The sequence below is a fragment of the Spermophilus citellus genome (assembly GCF_964194105.1).
Source record: "Spermophilus citellus genome assembly, chromosome: 3".
Classification (NCBI taxonomy): Eukaryota; Metazoa; Chordata; class Mammalia; order Rodentia; family Sciuridae; genus Spermophilus; species Spermophilus citellus.
The window spans coordinates 46485958-46513151 of NC_138184.1; the positions used below are offsets into that span (position 1 = coordinate 46485958).

General features: G+C 34.7%; 2 protein-coding genes across 6 annotated transcripts in view; one reads left to right on the forward strand and one right to left on the reverse strand.

The window, feature by feature from the left end:
- The first annotated feature begins 989 nt into the window (after positions 1–989).
- ASB14 (ankyrin repeat and SOCS box containing 14) lies at positions 990–24327 on the forward strand. 2 transcript variants are annotated; one of them, XM_081284147.1, is made up of 11 exons: positions 990–1112; positions 1595–1813; positions 4989–5044; positions 5511–5642; positions 5738–5896; positions 11057–11302; positions 14189–14360; positions 14791–15334; positions 17050–17203; positions 17960–18160; positions 23898–24327. In XM_081284147.1, the coding sequence occupies exons 2-10, from the start codon at positions 1695–1697 to the stop codon at positions 18136–18138; spliced, it is 1761 nt and encodes a 586-aa protein (XP_081140273.1). In that variant the 5' UTR covers positions 990–1112; positions 1595–1694; the 3' UTR covers positions 18139–18160; positions 23898–24327. The 2 variants fall into 2 exon arrangements, with proteins under 2 accessions (XP_081140273.1, XP_081140272.1); XM_081284146.1 differs by lacking the exons at positions 990–1112; positions 1595–1813; positions 4989–5044; positions 5511–5642 and adding an exon at positions 10215–10286 and having other exon boundaries at positions 5758–5896.
- Positions 23601–27194, reverse strand: part of APPL1 (adaptor protein, phosphotyrosine interacting with PH domain and leucine zipper 1) — a 39415-nt gene continuing 35821 nt past the window's right edge. For 3 of the 4 annotated variants that reach the window (XM_081284139.1, XM_081284138.1, XM_081284137.1), the window contains 3 exons: positions 26467–26613; positions 25548–25598; positions 23601–23975 (listed from right to left, as the gene is read on the reverse strand). In XM_081284139.1, the coding sequence (XP_081140265.1) occupies positions 23829–23975; positions 25548–25598; positions 26467–26613 (345 nt within the window). In that variant the 3' untranslated portion in view covers positions 23601–23828. Of the gene's footprint in view, positions 23976–25209; positions 25300–25547; positions 25599–26466; positions 26614–27194 lie in introns of all 4 variants that reach the window. The other variant, XM_081284140.1, reaches the window with a different exon arrangement.

Genomic DNA, 27194 nt, shown 5'->3' on the forward strand with positions numbered 1-27194 from the left:
GAGATTAAATGATAAAATTTGACTAATATTAGAAGATATTCCTTTCCCTAGATATTTCTTCAATAGTAGTTTACTTTCCACATGCCTCACTGAAGTTATTATATATGAACATTAAATACATATAGATAAGGAAAATATTAAAGCAATTTAGGAACCAAACCCCTTACTTCATACTTTTAAAATATTAGTTCCATTTCTCAATGGAACACAAAAGCAGTAAGACGACTGCTGGGGAATCTCAGATTCTATACCCACAGTGGTGTTTGCTTCATATTTAATTGGAAATGTCAATGATCCTATTGTTATTTTCAATAGTTAAATATTCTTATTATTTAGTATGTACCCATAATATTAGTGTACATTGATTTTAACAATGAAAATATTTTAACAACACAAAATTTTAATCAAAACCATATCATCTTCTGTAGAGTTAGTTCCTTCCTGAGGATTCCAAGTACACTTCAGGCTGCAGGGGTTTTTTTGTTTTGTTTGTTTGTTTGTTTTGTTTTTAATATTTATTTAGTTGTATATGAACACACAGTATATTTATTCTTATATGGTGCTGAGGATTGAACCCAGTACCTCACACATGTGAGGCAAGCACTTTACCACTGAGTTACAGCCTCAGCCCCTCAGGCTGCAATTTTATAACCCAAGGAAAATGTAGGTACAGCTACCCAGTCAATTTGGACCACTGAAAAGTCACTTTAGATAATGTAAAATGTTTGACCTCTCTTAAATAAAAAATTAATTCTTGTTTGTAGTGGCTATGTGCATGAGCCGTAAGGGAATGAGTTCTCTTTGCATAGCTGACCCTCTGCAAATGCTGTTTATTCCAGAAATAAGATGGTTAATCCTTTAAGTTTGATGACTCTAGTAGAGAAGAAAACAAGATCATGTTTCTAAACAGAGCTAAACTACATGTAAAAAAAAAAAAAAAAAAACAAGGACAATGTGCCAGACTGTCTTATGATCAAGTATTTATAGTAAAGCTATTTATAATAATCCTTACAGGGGAATGGATCCTAAATATAAATGAAAATCCTGAGGCGTTCATGTGCTAATCTTTAACAGTGAAAACTTCAGTACCGACCTAGAGGATATAACGAAAGGTAAAAAGTCTTTGGTATGTGATCAAACCTGTTCTACACTAAAACAGTAATGCTCTTTTAAACTACATTGCTTTTACTACCACTATTTACCTGTTGTATTAAGACAGTACTATTAGTCCTATAACATGTTTGTTTTTATTTTTTACCAAAGAAAATATAGCTTTCAGCATAATACTGTGTGTAGGAAATGTGTTCTTTTGGGTGAGTGCTGTAATAACTGAGAAAAACTGACAAGGCAAGTCTAAAATATATCAAACAACATAAGCATTTTCAAGTTACTTATGGCATTGACCTAAGTCTTATATGAAAGGCTGTTTTCCTAAGTTTTAAGTAAATGGTTACTCATAGAGACTTCTGATTTATGCTGAATATGTGGCAGTCCAGAAAACTATTTTAAGTTTATGGAAAAAAAAATTTAAATGAATATTTTGTTTTTCTAAGTTTTGCATTTTCTTTGTTTTTCAATCTTGTCAACTTTCTAGTTTTCTAAATTTCACTTCTAAATTCAAGCAGTTGGTAATCTTTTCACAACTGGAAAAATATTTTTAATTCATTCTGACTTTAAACCTGCTTGAGTTTCACATGGATAATTACATCAGTGATGAAGACACAGACAATGACTTTGACACCCAGCTCACCATTCAACAGAGTTTACAGGATATTTACAAGCCAGGAACAACCCAACATGCACCTGATGAGAGGTAATGGCTTTCTCATTGGCAGTGTGGTATTAAGTATTCAACAGTTGAGATTGTCGTTAACATAACTCTACTATTGTGATGAGAACAGGAGAGAGATTTGGAATACAAGGAATTTTATTTAAATTTTATATTATTTCATTTTACTTTTATGTTGGGATCAAACCCTTGATGGGGTAGAGTTCTGCCACTTAGCTACATCTCCTAGATAGGATCTGTCATTTAAATATGAAAAAGATATGATATCTGACCAGACCAAAAAAAATTTGAAAGAATTCAGAATTTAATTAATCAGTAAAGACAACAGTTCAAGGAGATTAGCTGGAAATCTAGGCAAGGAGATGCAGTCTAGAAATCAGAAGAAATAAATGAGGTTTCTGAAGGGTTAGAGAAGAACTCTAACACATCTTATTCTCATGGAGCTAAAGAAATACATAAGTCCAACCAAGACACATAGAGAATTATTTTACTGAGATAGGTGAGGATAGAGTCCAGTCTTTGATCTATTCAAATCAAAAGGAGGAATTATGTAAATTTAACCTTTCTGAAGATATTGATTCTATTACCACAATAGTAGAAAAGGACCAATGGCTCTCTCAGTAGAAAGAATCTCCCTGAATATGAGCAGTTCATGGTCAAGTGCACCTAGTCAAATGCTCTCTTGGATGATCAGCTACTTCAGCCCCCTAAGGTAGAAACCATTGTTTTTTTTGGAGGGTAATAAACCCAGTTTGCTTGGATTTTGACCCCTCTTTGGCCTGCTGGAGGTAAACTGGATAAATGTCTTTTAACCCCAAGAGATTTTATAATTAAATATGGAGATGATAAAGTACAACAAACATAATTTTTTAAAAATGTAATAAATTCATGGAGCCATTACTATGTGTCATTCTACTTTAAGCACTTTGTAAATATTAACTCATTTAAATTCTGATTCTCACTGCTTCTCTGTGAGATGGGTACTCTTAATTATCCTCATTTAGAAATAAGCAAATTGAGGCACAGAAAAATTAAGTGACTTACTCAAGGTCACAGAGCTCATTAAATGAGGAGCCAGGCAGCCTGACTCCAGTCTGTGCTCTTAACCACATGCTTTTTCTATACTTTTGTTTCTACTTTAGGAATAATCTTTAAATATTTAAAGTTTTGTAAAGAAATTGGGCTTATTAGGTTATCTCTCATAACTTTGTGATTAAAATTTTAAAACATATAACTGCATAACTGAACACCTAATTTTATGTTGAAAGATATGATATTTAGTCTGAGAGTATTGAAATATTAATATTTCAGAGAAATTGAAATTGTAGTTATACATTTCATTTATTAGACTTGCAAGAACTGTGTGATACTTAGGAAGGATTGCTGATTTGGTCAGGCACTGGCAGGAATTAGAAAACCAGAATATACTTATGTCGTGTAGAATAATGGCTCTACCCAAAGATGTCCATGTTCTGATTTTTTTTTTTTTTGGTACCAGGGATTGAACCCAGGTGTGCCTAACCACTTAGCCATATTTCCAGACCCTTTTTATATTTTATTAGAGACAGGGTCTTGCTGAGTTCCTTTGGGCGAGATTGGGTTTCAACTCGTGATCCTCCTGCCTTAGCTTCCTGAGCTTCTGGGATTACAGGTGTGCACCACTGAGCTTGGCTCATGTCCTGAATTTTTGGAACCTATGAATGTGTAACCTTACATGGAAAACAGGAAGTAAGGTTACAAATAGAATTAAGGTTGCTTATCACCTAACTTTTATATAGAGAAATTCGCCTAGATTATCCATTTGTATCCAAACAAAGTGAAAGAGGCACAAGAACCTGAGAGTTGTCAGAAAAAGGGCTTAGCCCAACAATGCTGGCTTGGAGGAAGGAGGAAAGGATCTGTGAGCCAAGAATAAAGGAGGGCTCTAGAAGTCGGAAAAGGCAAAGAAACAGATTCTTTCTTAGAACCTGCAGAAGGAACATAGCTCTGCCAATACTCTGATTTTACTCCAGAGAAAGCCATTTTGGATTTCTGAATTACAGAACTTTAAGATAATAAATGTGTTGTTTTAAGCCATCAATCATATAGTAATATCTTACCACAGATATGGAAAACTAACAGAATTGAGTGGTTTAAAGTGTTAATTAATCAACCAAATTGAGAGTATGACAGATTGTCTAAGGGAATTTATTTTCATTGAATTATGAAAGAAAATGGGAAGGGGACAATATATAAAATTCATATATTTAACTCTAAAGCTTTAAATACTTTAATAAAAACAAGTAAACTGCTAATAGTGTTTATATATGTGTATATATATATATATATATATATATATATATATATATATACATACACACACACACACACACACACAGAGAGTTCTGTGTGTGTATGTGTATATGTGTGTGTGTATATATATACACACACACATATACATATATAGATGAAAGGGATGAAAATAAATTCCCTTAGACAGTCTGTCATACTCTCAATTTGGTTGGTTAAATTATCTTAAACACACACACACACATTAGTTGTAGATGGGCACAGTACCTTTATTTTATTTATTTGTTACTGAGGATCAAAACCAGTGCCTCACATATGCTAGGCCAGCACTCTACCACTGAGCTACAACCCCAGCCCCACTAATAGTGTATTTTATATTCAGACCATGCATAGTTTAAAAATTCACAACCTGATTATTTACTATTCATATTTTTGCTAGAATCACAATATCGAGTGGCCATTAAATTTTGCCATGTGATAGTGTGATATTTCGTTCCCAGGCAAGTTTGAGTCAGGTTCAACACCACTGACTGAGATCCAGGCTGCCGCACAGTCCTTTCCCTGAAGAAGCTAACGGCCTCATGAATACATGAGAAAGGAGTTTCCCTAGAATGTGGTAAAGACACACCACATTCTACAAATAGAAGTATTTCTTGTTTTGTTTTGTTTTGGTGGTGCTTGGAGTTCAAACCTAGGGCTGTGTACATGCTAGGCAAGTGCTCTATCACTCAGATATATCCCTGCCAGCACCAATAGAAATATTTCTATTTAGCCTCAGTCATTTTTTGTATGAGAGTTATCACTGATTAAACTACTGCCTTTCCCTTTTCTTTTTGGTTTATATTAGATTCCTTAGTTTCCCCCTTAATTTTGGAATTACATATACATAATGTTTCTTTTTCCTCTGCAGCTTTCATTCCTTTTTGAGTGCTTACTATAAGAAGATAATTGAAAAAATAGAGACAGTTAAGTACTCTTATACTCTCCCCTTGAATTTGTTTAAAATGTAATGGTGACAACTAGTAGCATTTTCTCTTCATGCTCAGGAAGCCTAGAAGCAGGTTCTTCCAAAAGCTGTGCCCTATGGAGGTCCACCATTGATTGTCAAGAGTCTGATGTGATTTTCTGAGAGAAAAATTCTTCAGCACAACTTAGCAAAAGAGCTCCTGGGTTCCTTTATTGACAGAGGTTTTTTTTTTTTTTTTTTTTGTATGTGGCAAGACATTGGGGGTGGGATGTTCACAGGCCCAGGTGTTGTGCAATGTTAGATAACAGGCCTTATTTTTTGTCCTATGATATTTAAAAAAAAAAAAAAAGGTGGCAATCTGATTGTTGTCTTATATACTACCTTTGGTGGTAGAATTCAGAAACAGTATGGGTTGCCTTGTATGTGTGTGAAATGTGAATCTGTTCTCATTTTTCTTGTTAATAGGTGAGGAAGATGCATTGTCACACTTAACCAAGTACCATTCTGCTTTTGATGAAGCAGATGGGATAGGGTGGACTCCCTTGCATAAGGCTGCAGTACAATTAAATAAGAACATTTTAGAAATAACCCTGAAAGGTAAAGTCCCTTTTATTCTTCCTGATGCTTCTGAGAAATAAACTTAAAATTGGTTTTTGAATCTTAACCTATATGATATGATGAATTTATTTCAGCTTCAAAAACCAGTGTGTGGGAGCAAACCACCCATAATGGTGAAACACCGCTTTTTCTGGCTGTCAGCAATTGCCTCTTGGAAAATGCCAGTTTTCTTCTTCTCAATGGCTGCAATCCAAATGCTAAGAATTTCGAAGGCAATTCTCCTCTTCTTACAGGTAAATGACTCATCTCTGGAGAAGAGTATGCTGCTCTGTCTCCCCTATGCCAACAAGTTTCAAAGACAGCTCTTTGTGCACAGATGCAATACTGTCATTTTGATCCCAGCTGACCAGACCCTCAAGAAGCTTTCTATAGATTGGCTAATGAGGTGGCCTGATGCCCAGTTAGGAGCACATACACATACAGAAAGGAACAGAGTCATGAAGCATAGGTGAAGGGCAGGCAGCTGAAATGGGAGGCTAGGCTAAAAACTATTAATCAGGAAGTCAGATATCTAGATTGCTTCTTCCACTCTGCCTGCTGGGACAGATTCCTCCCCAGCCCAGTAGAGTTCTGGAGGTTTATTGTTGAACAGCTTAAACAGAGGGTCTCTAGACCAGAGAATTTAGGTGAGAGTGGGAGTACTTAATTGAAAACACTGGAGGAATTAAGCAAAAAGACCCAACTCTCTTCCACAAGAAGGCATTCTCCCACCAGGATCCTAGAAAGCTGGCAGACAAGCCTTTATACTCTTCAGAAAGAGGATTCTCTGGAGAATCTGATCAGCCCAGGAAGATCTAAAGATAGTAACACTGGGGGCTCCCCCAACAAATGGCCCAAACATACCAACCAGTAGTGAAGCCCATAGTCTGCAAGCCCCACCCACCCTTTAGAATTTTCAACCAGAATAGTTGTCCAGGCTCTTACTCATGAGCAGATAACCAGACTATTTGAAGAAAGTCTTCAACATAGATAAATGACTTGGAAGAAGCAGATTATTTAGGAGAAATAAAATGTAAAGGAAATTATCATTAATTTCTTCAAAGAAATTAGAGAAATAAGAATAGGATAGTACAGGGCTGGGGTCGTGGCTCAGTGGTGGAGTGCTTGCCTAGCATGTGTGAAGTACTGGGTTCGATTCTCAGCACCACATATCAATAAATAAAATAAAGGTCCATCAACAACTAAAAACAATATTTTTAAAAAGTAGGATACTACAAAAAATCCAAGAACAAAACAAAAATGCTCTTGATATTAAAAATATCAAAACAAATTTAAAAAAAAATAATGCTAGAAAATGAAGTTTAGGAAAGCTTTCAGAAGATAAGAAATATAAAATAGTAAAGGATAAATAAGAAAATTAGAAGGACAACCCAAGAGGAGCAATGTATGAATAACAGGAATGACAGAGCAAATAAACAAGATGGAGGTACTCTATCATCAATAAAATAAGTCAAAATAATAATTTCCTAAAATAAGGAACATGTTGTTTCCAAAGTGAAAAAGCTAGCTGATGAATTCAAATAGACCCAACACAATCAGCACTTTTCTTCAGTATTAGAGCAATTAGAGCATTTTCATAGCATCTTATAAATAATTATTAAAAGAATTCATACTGACTCAGTATCAGGCATCTAGTAAAATTCCATGAACATTTTGTGCTAAGAATTGGTGAGCTGGGCGTGGTAGCACACACCTGTAATCCCAACAGTTCAGGAGGCTTAGACCGGAGGATTACTAGTTCAAAGCCAGCCTCAGCAAAAGTGAGGCACTAAACAACTCGGTGAGATCCTGTCTCTAAATAAAATACAAAATAGGGGTGAGGGGGCAAGGGAGGAATTGGTGAATGAATAATGAGATGGGTAAGTTCAGGTGTTTTAGCATCTTGAGGAACCAAGAGTCATCATGCAAATGTGCAAAAACAGCATAAATGAAGAAAAGATGGTTATTAGAGAATTTTGGTTGACAAAATTGATCAAAAATAACTACCAAAAATTTATTATATGCATAATTAAACAATACAAGAAAAGATATGAAAATATTAACAAAGATTTTACCAAAGAGATGTGATTATGAGTCTGTTTTCTTCTTTCTTTTCTGCATATCTAAATTCATGAACATGAACCTTTTTATTTAAAAAAAAAAAAAAGACCCACACCTGAGACAAAGAGAAGCTTCCAAAAGTTTCCTGAGAGAGAAAAAATTGGAAATATATCGTATACAAAAGATAAAAGATCAAAATAGTTTTAGAGTTCTCAACAATAACTAGATGCTTGATGAAATTGATGAATAGTTTCAGAAATTCTGAGGAAAAATTATTTCCAACTTAAATATTTAATTAAACTATTAAATCTGAAGGTACAAGATACATATTTTCAGACATCGAAGATCTCAAACTTTCCCCCCTCTTACACCATTAATGTGTTAATGATGTAGGATAGGTGAGGCTGGACTTAAGGAATTTTCAGGAAGCAGTTTGATTTTAGCTGTAGCAGTCCAGACAGGGCCCATGCCTAAAATTCTCTGGACCAAGAGTCTGGAAATTCTTTTACATTTATACTCAGTGGGATGATTACATGATAGTGGGTAGGGACATACTCTTTGTCCCATATTCTTAGGCCAGACAGAAGTTTTACAAGTTTTTTTTTTTTTTTCTGCAGACATGGCAGAAAGAGGAAGCTACAAACCACAATGCCCTCTGCAGAAATTTTTGCTGATATCCTGTTGACACCCTTTGTAAAAATCTTTCTGACAAGAGAAATATATTACAAATATTACAAATATATTACAAATATTACAAATATATACATATATTACAAATATGATGGGGGTCTCTGGTCTGCTTCATTAATGAAATAAATATTCTACCAACATGGAAGTGAACTTGAAATGTCAAAGCTAGGGATCAAAGAAATACAAGGTCCATCCCAGATAGTAGGCAAATGAGATCCCCAAGATGATGAGGAATAGTACTCCTAGGATGGCAACATGTTCCAGGCACTGAATTCCAGGTTAGAGGGGCTAGATAAGGTAACACACACCTGTAATTGCAGGTGTGTAATCACAGGTTAAGGCAGGAGGATTGCAGGTTCTAGACCAGTCTTAGCAATTTAGCAAGAGTGTTGGGGATTTAGTTTAGTAGATTAAAAAAAATAAAAAAATAAAAAAAAAAGAATAGGTTGAAAGATTGCAGGTGGAGGTTTCTTTAAGACATGATGGAGGGCTGGGGATGTGGCTGAAGTGGTAGCGCGCTCGTCTGGCATGCGTGCGGCCCGGGTTCGATCCTCAGCACCACATACAAACAAAGATGTTGTGTCCGCCGATAACTAAAAAATAAATATTAAAAAAATTCTCTCTCTCTCTCTCACTCTCTCTTTAAAAAAAAAAAAAAAAAAAAGACATGATGGAATTGGAATAAATATCTTGAGATTTAAGACAGTTTAGAGAGTCTCAGGTTGAATTAGTGATAAGCAAATTGAAAACTAAGCAAAGGCTGGGGGTAGAGCTCAGTGTAAAGTACTTGCCTTGGCATGCAAACTGACTAGTGTTTAATCCCTAGCACCACACAAACAAACAAATTAGGTAAATAGAATGTAAATGTAAGGCTAGTATTAACTACAAGGAAAACAAAAGATGTACAGGAAAGGAAACATAATTAAGGCCCAGCTTTTTGAATAGCAAATATAATAAAAATAAGGTAAATACTGAATAGTTAACAAAAATTATATCATAAAAAGTACTAGAAGAATGGTGGGATGAGAAATGTGAATGTATGGTGAGCATAAGAGAAAAAAATCTTCATTTTCCATGAAAAGTCAAGTTAAATCAAAACCAAAAAAAATTAAAAAGTGTTTTTATCTCCAGTTTCTCTTATTTAATTTTTACTTTACTATAAGTATTCCTTGACTAATTCTTTCAAAATTATTTTGTAGGTAATCAATTTTTTGAGTTCTTAAATAAAAATCTAAACATAAAAAAATTAAAAAGTGGCAATGTAAGCAGGGCTATTTAGAAATATAATAGTTAATAGCAAAGAATCAGCTAAAAGGTGCTCTAGTGAAGGAAAAAGAGAGTTGAGAAAGGGTGGAGAACCCTGTAGTAATTGGCTCTTTAAGCCTTGCATAAGTGTATAACTTTCAAGAAAAAAACAAAAAATTAAAGAGAGAACATTTACAGGGTACTACTGAAAACTGGGATTTGGAGGGCTCATCTTGATTTGTCCCAGGGTGCTTTTAGGCTTTGCGTTCATAGGGGAGAAAAATCATCAAAACACTGAATAGAAGAGCATTCTCTGAGAAAGCCCTATATAGCATCAGAATGAAAACTCTGAATTAGGTCTAACCTCTCTAAACCTCAGTTTTCTCACCTATAAGATAGAGATAATAGTACTCATCTTGTGTGTGTACAAGTCATATGTAAGAAAGCATTAAGCTGTGAAGCCTGTCAGAGTGATATGATGGTACGAACTGGTTTTCCTCTCTTGACCTCGGCCTATCTGGCATGTCAAATGATTCTTTTTCCGTCGTATCTAAACATTTATTTCCCTGTTCATAGATATGGAAGATGTTGGGTTTCAGTGAAACAAGCTCATCAAGATAGTTCTCAGAGACTTTAATTCACCAATGGGTAAAGTGAACTTTTTAAAAAAATATATATTTATTTTACATTTATGTGGTGCTGAGGATCGAACTCAGTGCCTCCTGCATGCTGGGCAAGCACTCTACCACTAAGCCACAACCCAGCCCCAAAGTGAACCTTTTATTTATTTAAAATTATGTGGTGCTGAGGATCAAACCCAGTGTTCTACCACTGAGCTGGACCTTAATTATGTAATAATAGTATACATAGGATTTCCAGGCCTTTGGAGATGGGTGTGTATGTTTGTTGCTTTCAGAATCATTTCTTCACAAAGAACCTCAAGGGACTTTCTGTACAACACTTTGGGAAATACAAGCCCAAACCATCATATCCTATGGGTTCAGTCACTCATCCAACATACAAAATAAAATTACATTTTAGTCATTTGTTTGCTGAGATAGGTTCTGTTGCTTTTTTTCTTCTTTTAAAGCAGCTTACAAGCATTTCCAGGACTGTACTGAATATCTAAGTTCCCATTTTCTCAAGAAAATAAAGATACAAGAAAATTTTATATGTATGAGCCAGCTAAGCAGCCAAAAGACAATGAATTGGTTATGGCTTATAGAAAAACAAAATAAATAGCCCATTGATATATTATTTGACATACAGTCTATTTTATGGGTTCCCTAAATTCATAATGCAGAGGCAAGGGAGTAAGTGGGAAGTGCTCCTTAAGAAGGCTGAGGGACACTAGCTGATATGACACTCTGGCCTTACCCCTATCAAGCATAATGCCCACCTCGCTTCTGATTTCTTAGCTGTTCTACGTGACTCCTATGACATGGCTACCTTGCTGATCAGCCACGGAGCGGATGTAAATCTACGATGTGCCAATGACAGGACTGTTCTCCACGAGGCAGCCAAACTGGGCAGACAGGACATGGTGAAGCTTATGCTGGTTTCTGGGGCACACCCTGACCCCCGGAGCACCTATGGATTCACTCCACTTGCTCTTGCTGCCCAAAGTGGACACACTGAAATTATGGCATTATTACTGCAGAAAGGCAAGATTTTCTATATAGTCAGCATACTACCATAGAGTAACTTCATCCCAGTGTTCTCTTCTTGATGGAGAGCTTCAGAATAATAGAAGTTAATATCTTATTTAAAACCAATTTAAATGTTTGAAATTTGTGTATTAATGTTGGATACTAGAAAGCCTAAAATAATCAAAGACTGGTTCTCTTATTTGATGATGTGATATAATTTCCTTAAAATTATTGCAATGCAGGGTGACCCTTATACTTAATGTTCCTGTAGTATTCTTAGAGGATAGTTGTTTTTTTAAAACATTTTTGTGTTGATGTCCTTTCCTAGAATCAAAATCAAAGTCCTTGCAACATTCTGTACATACTGTTGCTACTTATGCTAAGTCATGACGCAGTTTAATCTGTCGCAGAATATCTTTGAATGTTAGGAAATTCTTCCTGATTTCTTCTCTTTGTATCCCTGTTCTCTGTTCTACTAATAGTCAAAACTCTAAGAGAAGGAGATGATGATTTATATTTATTTTTTAAAACATATATTTTTTTAATATTTATTTTTTAGTTGTACACAATACCTTTTTTTTTTTTTTTTTTTAATGAGGTGCTGAGGATTGAACCCAGTGCCTCACACATGCTAGGTAAGCATTCTACCACTGAAGCTACAACTCCAGCCACTGATTTATATTTATTAAATACTTTCTACATAACAGGCATTAAGCTGTTGCCTCATGTAATCCTTTAAAAAGTCTGTGAGATAGATATTAATCTCACTTTGCACTTGAGAAAAGAAGTTCAGAGATGGTACCAGTTATAGGACTTCTCTTCAAACACACTTCCTCCCTGCCCTCCGCATTGTAACTGTGGTCATTTTAGATAACTGGCAGGGACTCTCAAAGAACTTTGGCATTTACCAGGTGTTGTGGCATATACCCGTAGTCACAGTGACTTGGGAGGCTAAGTCAGGAGAATCAAAAGTTTGAGGCCAGCAAATTTAGTAAGTCCTTAAGCAACTTAGCAAGACTCTTGTCTCAAAACAAAAAATGAAAAAGGGCTGGGGATGTAGCTCAGTGGTAAAGCGCTCTTGGGTTCAATCTCCAATACCAAAATACACACACACACACACACACACACACACACACACACAGAGCAACAAATTTTCAATCCTTTACCTTTCAAAGAAACCAGGATCATGTGACTGGTGAGTTCAGTGATTAAGCATTTCCCTTAACCGCCTTACAAAGTAATTTACACATCGTAACTGTTTTAGTCAGCTTTCTTGTCCCTGTGACCAGAAGACCTGACAAGAACAACATACAGAAGGGAAAGTTTATTTGGGGCATGTGGTTTTAGAAGTCTCAGTCCACAGAGGGCTGACTGATTGCATAACTCTGGCACAAGGTGAGGCAGAACATTATTGTGAAAGAGTGTGGTCATGGAAAGAAGTCAAGACATGGCAGTCAGGAAGAGGGAGAACAAAATGTAAACTCCAAAGGCATGCTCCCAGTGACCCACCTCCACCAGCCACACCCTACCTAGAGTTACTTCCTAGTTAATCCGTATTACTGGATTAATCCATTGATTGGGTTAGGCTCTTATAATCCAGTCATTTCACCTTTAAAATTAATGCATTGCTTAACACATGAGCTTTTGGGGGACATATCTAAACCATAACAGTGACATAAATAGTAAATGGCAGAGCCAGCATTTGAAGTCATATCTGCCTGATCCCGAATTGTTAGAGACAAGATGGCATCATAGAAATAAGGCCTTGGTCTGGAAGATCTACGTATGAATCCTAAACATCTTGCTTATTACTAGCTGTGTGTCTTTGGGCAAGTCATTTAAAACCAGTAAGCCCTTGTTTCTTCTTCTTTTTTAAAAAATATTTTTTAAATGTTGATAGAACTTTATTTTATTCATTTATTTATATGCAGTACTGAGAATTGAACCCATGGCCTCACACATGCTAGGCAAGTACTCTACCACTAAGCCACAATTCCAGACCCTAGTTTCTTCATCTTTAAAATGGAGATATTAGCACCTACTTCTGGAGTTTGCTGTGAAATTTAGAAATGATTATGCACATAGTAAACAATAAATGAAGGTATATTAGATTTCTTAATACATTCTAGGAGTGGGTTTCTTGGGCAGCCACTATACCCTGATGATTTTTATCTATCTATTCAAAAGTAAAGCCACTATATCGTCTTTATGATTTATGATGTGTCCAGAATGCTCTCCTTAGCTCTCCTCATCCAAATGCTACTCTTTCTTCAGAGCCCATTTTATTGAGAAGACTTCCAGAACTGACCCAAACTCCTTTCTTTTATCTCTAAGCTCCCCTCACAGCCCCAGCCGTAGATCTTCTAGAAGGCACTTTTGCCTCTACCTGTATTCTTATCCACACCACTCACATGATACTTGGCATAGGTACTACAATTTATCTTTATAGCTATCAGCAATCCCCAATTTCAGTTTAAAACAATTAGTGTCTCTTATTATGAACAGTCCTTTATGAAGAAGTTTAAAAAAATGCCCCTTTCCATCAAAACATCATTAAACATAATTCAGTTGGTTATTACCATCCTATCTGTAAGCATATTGTGAGGTAACTGGGCTTTGTATACTGGTTTAGAAATCCACCTTTTATGAAAGTATGTCTACTGGAAATTTTTAGTTCCAAACAACTTATAAAAATTACTCTGAAAGCCAGCTTACCTATAATTTACAAACTGTTTGTATCATGTCCCTCCCCTCCACAATTAGTTTATAAATTGCTTGAGAAAAGAGCTACCTATTTTATTTGATTCTTAGTTCTTCACTAAAGTAGGTATGCATTTTTTAATTTTAAGATTGCTTATATACAATGGAAAACAATTTTTGCATAATGACTTTTCCTCTTAGGTGCTAATGCTCATGGTCAGGCCTCTGATTCATCTTCTATATTGCTTGAAGCTGCTAGAGGAGGAAATCCAGACTCTGTGACTCTCTTGCTAGAGTATGGAGCTGATGCCAATATACCTAAGATTTCAGGCCACCTGCCCATTCATGTGGCAGCTGACAGAGGATACTTATTGTAAGTTAAATTATATTACTGTAAATAATAGAAATAGTAATAACTGACTTTTTTTATAAGCAACGTCTAGGAACTTTATATTTTTTCTCTGATCCAACAACCTAAACCTTAAAAAGGAAAATCTCTGGACCTGCTAGAAATTGGTAAGGCCGAGCATCTTCTGTAGCTGCTGAAGACACAGAACTGCTTTCAATATGGGAAACTTTGGGTCTCAAATGACTGGGCTAATACTGAGTTTTAAACCTAGACAATAGTTCCATTCAGTTTTACTTGCTATCTAAGCTGCCAGATGAAGGAATTAGTTTTTTTGTTGGAGGGTTCTAATTGCCACCTGATACTATATATATCATTAATATAAAAGAATCACAAACAGGCTAACTCTGTATCTTGATGAAACCATCTTGAAATGTACTTTGGAATTCTTTCTCAGAGCTCTAAAGATATTGATTCCAGTTACGGACCTTGCTGCCATTAAGCGGAGTGGGATCAGTCCAGTTCATTGTGCAGCAGCAGGAGCACACCCTCAATGCCTGGAACTTCTCATCCAGGCTGGATTTGATGTGAATTTCATGCTAGATCAAAAAATTCGTAAACACTATGATGACCAAAGGAAATCAGCTTTGTATTTTGCTGTATCAAATGGTGACCTCTCTTCAGTTAAGCTGCTTCTGGGCGCTGGAGCTCTGACTAATCAAGACCCAGTTAACTGCCTGCAGATAGCCCTTAGGATGGGTAATTATGAGCTCATAAGTCTACTGCTAAGACATGGTGCCAACGTCAATTACTTCTGCAGAGTCAACCCTTTGCATTTCCCATCAGCACTGCAATACACACTAAAAGATGAAGTCATGCTCAGGATGCTGTTGAATTATGGGTATGACACAGAGCGATGTTTTGATTGTCCTCATGGGGATAAAATTCATCCTTTCTATACTTCTGAAGGCTGGACATCTACAGTTATTAAAGATACTATGGTAAGTCCACAGGATTAGTTGTATTACCTTAAGACATTCATTATCCATAGTCTGGGAACTATAGTAATACTCAGTCCACTCTCTAGAAGCTAATTGTTGGAAGACTCTAGAATGAAAAATACATGATAAAATATCATGTAGATATCTATCAGTAGAAAGATATAAAAGGTACAGAATCAACTCAGAGAAAAAAAGGGACTTTACCTAGAACTGTCAGGGAGTTTCACAAATGAACTGACTCCTGAGCAAGGTTTTAAAAAAATGAATGCAAACTGCAGGGCTGGGGTTGTGTTCAGTGGTAGAACACTTGCCTAGCATGTGAGAGACACTGGGTTCAACTCTCAACACTGCATATAAATAAATAAAGGTCCATCAACAACTAAAACCCTTTTTAAAAAATGAATCCAGCCTTATATTTCAGTTATATTTTCTCTTTAGCTAAAATGTTGCTGGATTCCAAATACCTATACCCTTAGTTTTTGGCTCTTTGAGCATTTGATTAGTTTTATTTGGTTAGTTTTATGATGAAAAAAGTTACAGTAAACAGTTGACCCCTCCTGATTAGAGAGATTTTTCTCACACCAGACCCCTAGTTTTTTCTTACCTAATTGGTCACTTCTGTTTTCCCCAACTTGAGTTTTTCCCCTAGCTTTTCAAATGGTTGCTACTTTTCAGGTCTCATTTCAAGTGTCATCTCTCCAAAAAGGCCCATCTTAGGTAGTCCCCTTCCCCATCATTCTCTTATCATGATCATTTCTTTGTAGAATTTGACTTTCTGAATATTATTTTAGTACTTTAATGACTGTACCCTTATAAATATCCTCAGTTTACATGTCTGTGCTTAGCACATAGTAGATGCTCTATAAATACTTGAATTTATATTACCAAAATTTAAAAAATAGAAATGAAACAGTAAATTGAAAAAGCTCCTTGAATCAATTCTGAAAAGTTACAGGCAAAATATTCTTGTATTTATTATTTTTAGGTGATTAATATAGGACTTAATTTCTACACCATTAATTCAGCATTAGGGTATATACCATGTGGTATTATTTCCTGACTGTTCAGGAACAGTCTCATTTCTCATCTGGACATCTTATTTAAGAGCATGTTAATTATTTAAAGGCCAAAACTGTTACTTTCCTTATATATCAGGGTTGGACTAAGATTTTTGAATGACAGAAAAATCCCAAAATAAAAGCTTTAACAAAATGTCAGCCAGGCATAGTGGATCACATGCAGTCCCAGCTACTTGGGAGGCTGGAAAGAGGGAGCCTTGTAAATGGACAGTGTCATGATTCATGAAAGCAGCTTGTATCCATATTACAGTCTGCAAGAAGAAAGGGAAAAGGAAGTACCACAGACCTTGCCTTTCTTGCATGGTATTTGGGGAGCTGCTGAGGCTTCCACTTACCTCTCATTGGTTAAAGGTTAGCCAAGTGGCCACACCTAGCTGCAAGTGAAACTAAAAAGTTAATCTTTATTTTAGACAGCCAGGTGACCAACCAAGGGAGTTAACAGATATTATGTAACAATCTCTGCCACACCCTTATTACTTCTTATATGAAGAATCAGTAAATATATTTCTCCCAAATGTTAGGACTAAGAAATCAAATGAGGAACTGAAGACTTTAGCTTAGTATTCTTTTGATTACTGTGCTAAACCATAGATACTCTTAATGCTTTTCATTAATTTTCTGATTTTCCCCCTTCAGTTCTGTGAAGTAATAACTTTATCATGGCTGCAACATCTCTCTGGAAAGGTTGTTCGAGTGATGCTTGATTATGTTGATCAAGTTCAAATCTGCTCAAAGTTGAAAGCTGTGCTCCAAAAACAGGGGCTCTGGTCAGAAATACATTTTATCTTGAGTGAGTATCTGTCTTATAGAAAACTTTTACCAAAATACTAATCATATTATTTGTTATATAGAATATTTTGTGTTAAAAGCATAACCTAAAGCAACCAAAAAAATACTATTCCTTCCTAAAACTACAGTGTAGTCATTAAAAGTTGTACTTGCTACAATTTTCCAGCAGACAAAATCTGTTAGGTAATTACTTATAATTATATGTGGGTAACACTTTTTTCCCAACCCAATTAATCCATGACTAGGAAGGAACATTATAGACAGGAATTAAAAGGTATGACATGGCAATAAAAAACAGATAAGAAAAGATCTAAATTTGTAGGGGATACCAAATGATCCTCTCCAAACCAAATTTTTTCAAAGTTGCACCTAAGTCAATTAAAAATTTATTTTATCCCATTTCCCCCTGGGTGGTGATCTTTAGTTTTGCCCTGTCCCTGGTAGAAAGAATTGGCAGGGGGTGGCGAGTGAGGTTAATAGAGATTTAAGTACTTAGGGTCTCACAAGCCAGATGCACAATTGATTTGTCTTTGGATTCCAACTTCATGTGCATCTGAAGTCATATTTTTGCAAAGCATTGCACTGAGAATTGAAAAACTTTCCCTATTGATATTCCCATTTAATCACAGCCAATGCAAATCCTGGTGGTTTAAATATCAAATACATTTGCTAACTGAACCCTAAGATCATTTAAAAAAAAAAAGCAATTCTTTAATTCTTTCTCCTTTTAGACAATATCCTATTTCTTTCATTTTAGCAAACCCTCGTTCCCTAAAACATTTGTGCCGCCTAAAGATCCGCAAGTGTATGGGGCGTTTGCATTTACGCTGCCCAGTCTTCATGTCGTTTCTTCCATTGCCCAATCGTCTAAAAGCATACATCCTTTACAAAGAATATGACCTTTACGGACAAGGAGTTTTTACAGAAACCTGGTAATCATATTATTCTACAGGAAAAGGTATAATTTTGCAGCTTATTTTTTTCAAATGGGATTTGTCTTCTATGATTCATATTTTTTGCTTTACCCAGTAACTAAAATCAGTCTACGTTCTTTAAGTAGTTTCTCTGAATATGGCCTTTCAACATATAAATGGCTAGAAGTCCAAAGTTAGTTTTAAGAAACGCAAAACCCAACTAGTGAATATTTTAATTAACTAAATACACCAGTTTTTTTGTTTTTGTGATTCTGGGGATTGAACCAGGGCCTGGATCATGCTAGTCAAGCACTCTACCATTGGACCATAATGCCAGCCCTATATACCAGTTCTAATTCTGTAGTGATCTTACATTAAGTGTATAAATGTGCTCAAAATAATGGATGCCACCGCTGACAATTGGAGATTCTTTTTTAAATAGAGAAGTATTAGTGATTGTATTGAATATATACTGACCCCATTACATGCCCTGGAAGTAAACTATTTGTGTGCAGAAGTCACAGCTCTTTTTTTTTTTTTTTTTTTTTTTTTTTGGTTCTCAAGATTGAACCCAGGGGCCTCTACCATTAGGATATATCCCTAGCCTTTTTCACTTTTTATTGAGACAAGGTCTTGCTAAATTGCTAAGGCCAGGCTTGCACTTGTAATCCTCCTGCCTCAAGTAGCTGAGATTGCAGGCATGCACCACCAGGCCTGGCATTGTTTCTTTGTAGTCAAGTACAGGGATGGAGTAATTCAGTTAATTCAAAAGATCGTTCAATTAAAACTTCATCATTAATAGGAAACACATATTCCCTCCTGCCTTCTTTCCAAAATTTTTGGTTATGGTTTACCACTTATTGGTTAATATAATTAATGCAATGGGGATTAAAAAGGGTTTTCAAATGGATAGGCTTATGGTTTCTATACTGAACCTAGCCGACTAGTGGACATGGAGGGGTTCAATGATTACAGAAGATGTCAGATTAAATTATTTCTTTATATTCTCTACTGCATGTGAATATAGAATGTTAAGTTCAATTTTTTATTTCTATGCATTCTAAGTTGCATCTAAGTTCAAGTTTCTGTATGTGGATAGTACAGAAAGAAATTGAGAAATATTCATTCAGTCACATCTATGTCAAGTTGAGAGAGCACATCAAAAGGACAACAGAGAATGATGTAGTGCATTTTCTCCACAGTTCCATTAACTATACAGCTTTGATTTTTACATATTTAGTTTTAACATTTTTTAGCAAAATATAGTCCATTTTACTGCAACTAAAACTGTATGATTTCTGATGCAATAATTGATTCATGGTTATAAAGACTACTTCAGTAAGCAGAAGATTTAGAATTATATTTAGCTTTTTACATTTAAAATGTGCAAAATTGGCTAACACGAAGTTTTGTTTGTTTTTTTTTTAATCTCATGTGCTTATAACGAAGTGGTAGTTTATATATATGTATATGTGTCAATATACAAAAATACATTTAGGATATACATGTACTTAGATAAATTACATAATTCTAAAATTAATTTCATCTAATCCCTTGACTTTCTGAAAGTATATACATTTTTATAAAATTCAAAAACAAATTAGAACATAAAATTCCCAGTAGAACTTAAGTTATATACTAAACTACACAGCATGACTATATATTACTATTAAAACTACAGGTCAAGCTACTTAAAGTTCAACACACAATTATTTGTCCCTTTAAATTAGAGGAATTTCTTTAAGTAGAACCCAACAGTTGTAAGTATACATTGTCTGTAACACATCTAGTGTAATTATCAAGAAAAGTCACTAATAATGAATTATAATTTGTTTTTACAACAAACTTCCCAATAAGTGACAACACCATTCAAAATTACTTGGAGAAATAAAATTCAGAAAATATATCAAATATTTTATACAAAAAAAGACTGTACAAAAATCAGACTTTATTATACATTAAAAAATCTAACAACATATTTCCTGAAGCCTTGTCAGCAAATGCCTATTTTGACAAAATGAAAAAATAAGTTCTCTGTCCTACATGTATACCATGGTCACATAAAGGTGAGTTCCTCAAATCCAATTCTAAAGTGAAATGTTAACATGACTTAATGGTACACTGCATGAATTAACTATCAGTGAGATAAGAATTAACCAATTCACTTACATTACAAAAATCACTGAATATACAAAGCAATTTCACATATTAGTTATAATTTAATCCCCAGTTCTTCTATTAATTAAAGTAAATTACTTATGAGTACAGCCACAAGAGATTGGTTAAAAAAGTATACTGTGGTTCCAGTTTCAGATCTTTGTATTATTAATTAATGTAGAACAGAAACTTCATGAAAAAGGAGTAAATGCTAAAAATAAAATGAAGAGTTTGTTACAATTGGTATATTTAAATATTCAAAGTACAATTCAACTGAAAGGAGGTTGTCAAAAATCAACATTTATATTTTCATTTTATTCAGGTTGCAAAAGGTTTTGCTAAATATGCTAGATTCTTAGTCTGTTAACATTTGTAAGATGCAAATTTTAAACACTGTGGTTCCTATATATAACTCAGAATTAACTCAGATGCCTTTATCACAACATTTTATGTTACCTAGGAAATTACACACATCCTATTGTCCTTTTCCCAAAAGTAATGGCAACAACAAATTTAGTTTGTGGATCCTGTGAATTCTTTTAAAATTGCACATAAAGTAATCCTTATAGACATGACAAGAACTAGATTAGATTAGTTTTAGGGACTTTGTTCAAGGTACCAGTTTCAGTACCTAATTAGCAAATTTTCAAAATTCTAGATGGATGCACTAATAATTGATTTTTTTATCTATTAATTTCATTACCATACTTACAAAAGCACTGTTCACATAGGAAGCAGAACATATAGCAGAATTAGGCAGGCTTAATTTCTTAATTTCTTTCCTTAAAAAAATATGTGGTTAATTTCTAAAAATCATTAAATATAAATTTATGCCAGAGAAGAGATATCCCCAAATCTAATCCAACTGCCATCGAAGCATCTCAAGAGTTTTTGAAGGGGTTTCAGAGGAGACCAGCTGGAACATTAATATGAAGCCCATGGGCAGCATTCTTTAAATAAAAAGGAGAGCTTATTAAACTCGATGCTTACAGGTCTGCAATAATAGAATAGCTCCTATAGTTTAGTAGTAATGGAAGAGAATTTTCATCTAACATTGCTAAATGTTTTCATGATTTCTATTTGGCACTGGAATGCATCTGTCCTATGGACGTGGGCATTTTTTAAATTTCTTTTAGTTATATATAAATTTCTTTTAGTTATATATGGCACTGGAATGCATCTGTCCTATGGACGTGGGCATTTTTTAAATTTCTTTTAGTTATATATGACAGTTATTGTGGTAATTCTTATGAACATGACTTAAAGGGAACTACACACACACACACACACACACACACACACACACACACACAGACACAAAGGAACTATAAGTCTGTCCAGCATCCCTACGTCTACCAATACCCTTAACCTCAGTCTACACTTTGACCCAGAGGGCTAACAATGGGTAGCACTTTGCTACCATGCAAAGGACCAACCAAGTAAAACTGCCTTCTAATGATGACCAACTTCCTTGTGAGGCAACAGATTTCATGTGAACTTAGCGAGGTGCCATATAAAGAAAAGACAATGAAACTGAAAGTTAACCAATCTCAAAAAAGGTCTTAAAATCAGGAATTTCCATGACCAATCAAGTACTGATCACAAATTTCAACTTTAACAAAAGGAATGATACAATATTTTAAAAGCATTCCCTTTAGTAGGCACAAAATAAACTTAATCAAAAAGTATTCCATAAATGTCTACTTTTTTACTATATGTTTTAGTATCATAAGGCTTTAAGGAGTATTAAATAACCATTACTCCCAGTTGGCACATGGATAAAAATATCATGAAGCTATGTATAATTATCCCATTCCTGCAGAAAACAATGTACATATACAGTATGAAATTGAGCTATACTTTGAGAGCTTTTAACAGATGCCATTTCTAATTCAGACCTAAAAAAAAAAAAACAAAACTACATATCAAAGGACAAAAGAATTTTTTCCCTTGTGAAATTAGTATTAGTGGCTAACCTACTGAAAAATTCTAAATGTTTAACTATGTAAGATATTTTACTCAATATATTTAACTTATATGTATATATGTATATATACTTTTTCATGTATATATGTATATATACTTTTTCATGTGGAACACATGAACATAACTTCTATAAGCCATGTTTAAATCTGAGCAAAGTAAAAGAAATTAATTTCTGAGAGAAGATAGGCAGTAGAGAAATGTTATTTTAAACCTGTAGCAGGCTAAAATCCTTCCTTGGTCAACTTCCCCTACTAGCTATACCACTCATTCAACCTCTTTTCAGTCTTTCATGGAATCATACCTTTTACTCATTTGAAAAGTATTTACAATAGTTAGTGCAAACTATTCTATGCTCATAAATTAGTTATTTGCCTTTGTGGATATAAAGTGATGATTCAGTACTTTATCAAAATATGGGATTATGAAAATACTGGGCATATCAGTCTGAAATTTAAAAGATTACATTTTCTAAACTAAACTCTGGGAATTTTTACTTTTAAGCAATAAACATAATTGGTATATAACTTCTTTTGAAATGTCATTTGAAAATGTCATTTGATTATCAGTAAAAATCATTTTACATAATGCTGAAAATACAATGTATCATCTTCTAACAATATCTTTACAAGCCAGTCCTAATGAACAAAACAGAAATATTTTAATGAATTTCAAAATCTTATTTTAATCATTACTGCTCTGCAGTAATAATTGAAGTCCCAACCTGAGAACTGAGAATATGATAATAAAATGCCAAGGGCTGTATCAATTTTGAACCAAAGATACAAGCTTTTTTCACTACTGGCATCAGGTATAGTACATCAGAGAAATGTGAGCAATCCAAGAAAGTGTCCTGCAATCAACAGTGCCACCTGCCACAAGTTGGAAACCTTAAGTCTAAAATCTCTAACGATTTTATACAAATAAATAATGTTAAAATATTTGCAAATTTGTAGAATTCTCTGTAGAAAGGGGTCACTTAGTTGAACACTTCTTCACTGCCAGCAAAATGTTCCTAATGAAAGGGAGCGAGTATATCCATGAATATATGAATACCTAAGAATAAATTATTTCTGATGGGCACATAGGTAGTTACAACACAAGATTAAAAGTTCAAAATTTGAAGGAAAAAAATGCTTAAGTATAATTCCTCAGCAATCTGTTTTAGGGAAATAAGTTTTGTTTAGACAAGTACAAGTGTTTTTTAAATATATTTTTTAGTTATAAATGGACATAATGTCTTTATTTTGTTTATTTATTTTTATGTGGTACTGAGGATCAAACCCAGTGCCTCACATGTTCAAGGCAAGTGCTCTGCCACTGAGTCACAACCCAGCCCTAGACAAGAGGAATTTAATGTTAATGCATACATTATTATTTTTAAGGGAAAATAAAAAACAATGTAAAACTAAATCATCAAGTTCAACATTTTTTTACGTGAAGCTAAAAACAAGCAAATATAAAGTGTAGTCTCCTCCTTGATATTTCAACATAGTTGTTACCTTGTGCCATTTCACCATAGAAATTGTCAATTCCGGAAGGGGGGGGTGTCAATCAAAAAGCAATGTAAGTTTATGCTTCTGACTCTCTCTTCTTTCCTTCTTCTCCCAAATCACTCTCTTCTGACTGGCTACTGCTAAGGACAACAAACTGCCCCTCACTACTGGCTTGGTTTGTTCTACTGGAAGCAGCTATCAACCGACTCTGTTCTTCCAAGTCCTAGTGGGAAAGAAAGAAAAAGAACTAAATTAACTGTCTGCAGTCAAATGAAAACTATGCACTTAAAAATACATACTTGAGAGCCATTTCCATCCTTTTGTCATAAAGATGTATGCAAAATTCTAGCAACCTTATAAAAAGAAAGGCTATGCCTAACCAATGCTACTACAAAGTACATTTGGCATTATTCTAGAAATTCTGTAAAATTCACATTCAAACTTAAAAATCGCTGGCATTTTCCTCATTTTATTTTTTATAGCCAATAATCTAATTCAGGCCATCATCTCTTACTATACACTACATAAGTAATCTCAATTTTCATAATAAAAGCCTCATAATGGATTACCCCATACCTCATGCCTTCCTCTTTTTCAGTCCTCTTGTCCAATTAATTTTGCTGAATCTGGCATCACCTTCCTTCAGTAAGCCTATCAAGGGAAGCCTGATGACTTCAGTGTCATCTTTGCCACTTCCCCCTTCTTTGTCCATACATCCAACCCACTGCCAATTCTTACTGATGTGTTCTCCAAGTATCCCACACCTGTCTTCTTTTTCCATGCCTATTGTCAATGCCACAACCCATAAAAGGCTCTTAAAGTCTCTTGGATCACCTAATCAAGATTTTGTTTGGAAAATTGTGTAGCTTAAAATTATTCTTTTGTGGTCTTGATCCCCCAGCATTGGGGGAAAAAAATCTTTTAGTGGATAATGAATTGGCATTCCTGGCAACATTTAAAATTTAATTCACTTAAAGGGAAAAATGGTTTTCAGCAATAGCAATTTAGTCCATAAAACCTCTCAAAAGAGTGGCTTTGAGGGCCTGGGGATGTGGCTCAAGTGGTAATGCGCTCTCCTAGCATGCGTGAGGCACTGGGTTCGATTCTCAGCATCAAATAAAAATAAAATAAAGATATGTGTCCACCTAAAAAAAACTAAAAAATAAATATTAAAAAAAAGAAAAGAGTGGCTTTGATAAGATAACCCTCACAGGAATATGAAAGTTCTGGTATGTTTATTTAACAGGAAATCACACTACCTGTTAATGTAGCTTTTGTGTAAACATAGCAGCCTTCAGATGTTACCCTTTTCTGCTATGCTATGAATCGTCTGATTATGAAGTGGCTGAGCAAGAAGAAACAAGACCTTCATTTGGAAATTCAAATCTGAAAGTCACAATTGTGAATTAAGTCTTCACAAACACCAGATAGAAGATTCAGACATTAGGGATGCATACCTTTTCAATCTGTTTTTGTTTATTGAGTTCTTTCTGTTGCTTCTCTTTTACTCTCTCTATTTCTTTTTGTTTTTCTGATGCCCTACGATCCTAAGAACAATAAATAAAACTAATGAATTAAATATGAAATAATTTTTAATTTTAGATATACAATTAACATGACCCTTGTAACTTTTTATACCCTTCTTTGTATTCATAGGTATGGAAGCACACAAGGCTTCATTCTATGGTAGACATTTATCCAGATTATAAATGGTTTATCAGCAATATGAAAACCACTTTTGTTATAATACTTCAGTTAACACTCTTAGAAAATTAAGCATCTCTCAGATTCTTACCAGTTCAGCATGCAGAGCTATCTGTTTTGCCAGTCCAACAGAATCACAAATCTAAAAAGAAAAACAGTATTAAAAACAAAAAGCAAAAAAACTCAAGTTCTTAAAGTAAAAATTAAGTACCCAAATTTTAGTTGTAGTTGGACACAATACCTTTACTTTATTTATTTTTATGTGGTGCTGAGGATTGAACCCAGTGCCTTACCCATGCTAGGCAATTGCTCTACTGCTAAGCCATAACCCCAGCCCATAACTAGTTTTATAACTCAATATAATACACCACTTCAACTAAAAGCTGATTTAAGGATGTGCCATCCCCTAAACCAAGTCTTTGTATATTTTCTCCATTTCTTGGGGGGGGGGGTGAAGGGTACTGGGGATTGCTTTACCAATAAGCTACATCCCTTTTACTTTTTTTTTATTTTGAAACATAGTCTAAGTTGCTAAAGATGACCATGAATTTAGCATTTCTCCCACCTCAGCCTCCTGAGTTGCTGGGTTTAAAGTCATGAACCACATCTCTCATTGCTTTTCTATGAGTCTGTGAGCTTCCACTGATGGCTCTCCCTTTACAAACAATACTTCTCACTATCTCAAATTCATTACTGAGGTAGTTCAGCCCACAAAGAATGAGAGAAACAGTTGCTGATGATACTTGAAGTTGACTGATTATAGGAATATATTCTATTCCCAAGATAAGCTAATGAAGGGAGAAGATTTTACCAGCTATCAATGTTGAGGAAGACATGGATCTATATAGTCAGAATGCCAATCCCTAAGCTTAGTGCTCTTCAGAGCAACATGCTTTGGTCAAACAACTCAATCATACTAGATAAAATCTGGGAGTTTTTTTCCAGAAATATTAGTAAAAACTGACTATAACATGTATTTTACAACAGGAACATTTTGAAAAGTCAAATACCTTTTCTCCCTCATTGTTTGATTCAAATATATAGCATACTGATGACAGATTACTTTCACTTCTCCCTCCTGATGTCCGGAGAACAAATCCAAAAAGCCGCTTATTTTCCTGGTGTGTAGCATACAAAACTACACAGGGTAATGGAAACTGCCACAGAAAACATCAGAAGTAAATATGAAATCTTCCAAACCATTACAGTAGGAATCAGATACACCTTTTTTTTCTTTTACCGGCGATTGAACTTAGGGCTACTTGACTGCTGAGCCACATGCCCAGCCCTATTTTGTATTTTATTTAGAGTCTCTCTCACTGAGTTGCCTAGTGCTTTGCTTTGGCTGAGGCTGGCTTTGAACTCATGATCCTTCTGCCTCAACCTCCCGAGCCACTGGGAATACAGGCATGCGCCACCGCACTCAGCTCAAATACACCATTTTTAACAGACTGGTAATCAAAGAACAATTAATGTCATATTTGGCTTGGATTACCAAAAAGAATAAGAGATTGATGAATGGTGGGTTTTATTAGATATTAACACATTTTACAAAATCAAATTCAATAATAAAACTGGTCTATTTAACAAATGATTAAACACTTGCAGCAATTTCAAACTAGATAACTATAAAATAATCTTGATCACCTTTTAATTCCTGCTATTAATTTTTTATATGCTCCCTAACTTAGGGATTAACACTAAGTATCATACCAGATCATGTTGATTCTTCTACATT